Below are 1,337 nucleotides of genomic sequence, written 5' to 3'. Positions count from 1 at the left end.
TTGTCACTGCCCATGGGGAGAGGTCGCACTGTAAAAAAAAAAAGTAATTTTAAGTTCAGCCTTTTAAGCTGGGAGGGGAATCCTCCCCCTCAGCCATTTACTGCCCGCGTGCAGGCAGGCAGCAGGCAGGAGGCAAGCTCAGCCCTTCACATCCCCCAGATCGCGAGCTGATAGCGAGCTCTTGGGGCACGGTTCCTACAGGGATGTTGCAAGCAGCAATAGGTTTATCTCATCTGAGATACCGCCACGCCTCAGCCAGGCACGCACGGAATGGAGGCACATCCAGCACGGGACAAGAAAGCACCGTCACTCATCCAAAATGCGCCCGGTGCCTGAACAGCAAGGAAAGGTGTCACCCGTGTGGTCTGTCACCGGTGGGGTGTCACCGAGGTGGCCACGCTGATGCTAATGGGATGTACGGAAAGATGGCGAGAAAACCTGTCCCCTGAGAGTTCGGACTGGTGTGGCTGCCCTGGGTACGGACACAGATTTCCCTGCTGCGGGCAAAACGGTGACCGTAGAACAGCCACCCGGGGACAGCATTATTTGTGGTGGAGTGGAGGAGAAAAGCCGCTCTCCTGCCCACCCATCACGCTTCTGAGTCATCCCCAGTTTCAGGCTCTCCCAAACCAGGCAAGTCTCAAACTGAATCTGGAAGGGCTGCCGAGCCAACGTTGGCCCGTGAAGAACACAAAGGTGGTTTTTAAATTAAAGAAAAAGAAATAATTAAAAGACAGCAACCAATGTACACAGTGCAACTTGACACAGAGAACTAGACATCCCTCCGGCAGCGCGGAGCAGAAACCTTCCCTGCAGCATCACACACAGCCTTCCCGGGCTGCTGCAAGTTAAAGACCAAAAAAGAAAAAGAAAAGCTTTGTAATCCAGGAGCTACAGAGCTCCCACAGCACAGCACAAGGGACAGAGCAGTTGTGACCATCTCCGTAGTGCCATCCACGCATTAAATCCGACCAACATCCCAGTTATGGAGGAGAACCCTTGCGAGAGAGAGAAAATGCCCGGAGAGTTACGGAAAGGACTGAAAAGAGCGCAGGCTGTGGGACAGCTCTGGGCAAGGCTTAGTGCTCAGGGCTCTCCTTCCATTCTGCACCCCCGTGCTCCCCCGTGCGCACACACACACGCACGGAGCGCGTCCGGAGCCGCTCACTTTGTTCGCCAGCAGCAGGCAGGGCACGGGGCTCCCGTCCGGCAGCAGCAGCTTGCTGTCCAGATCCTGCTTCCACTTCTGGCTGTTGCTGAACGTGCTGACGTTGGTGACATCGAACATGATGACGCAGGCTGACGCCTCCCTGTAGTACAGCCGGGTCATGGATGTG

The 1,337-nt window shown here is 55.6% G+C and overlaps 1 protein-coding gene across 1 annotated transcript in view; it reads right to left on the bottom strand.

The window, feature by feature from the left end:
• RAB29 (RAB29, member RAS oncogene family) overlaps positions 1-1,330 on the bottom strand; it is a 2,234-nt gene extending 904 nt beyond the window's left edge. Inside the window, exons 1-2 of the mRNA XM_010087575.1 lie at positions 1,169-1,330; positions 8-28 (exon numbers count right to left, since the gene is read on the bottom strand). Coding sequence (XP_010085877.1) covers positions 8-28; positions 1,169-1,330 — 183 coding nt within the window. The remainder of the gene's footprint in view (positions 1-7; positions 29-1,168) is intronic.
• Positions 1,331-1,337: the final 7 nt, after the last annotated feature.

The sequence above is a fragment of the Pterocles gutturalis genome, unplaced genomic scaffold, assembly GCF_000699245.1.
Source record: "Pterocles gutturalis isolate BGI_N339 unplaced genomic scaffold, ASM69924v1 scaffold19001, whole genome shotgun sequence".
Taxonomy (NCBI): Eukaryota; Metazoa; Chordata; class Aves; order Pterocliformes; family Pteroclidae; genus Pterocles; species Pterocles gutturalis.
The sequence above is the reverse complement of the archived record's forward strand: the minus strand, read 5'-3'. Positions and strand labels throughout refer to the sequence as shown.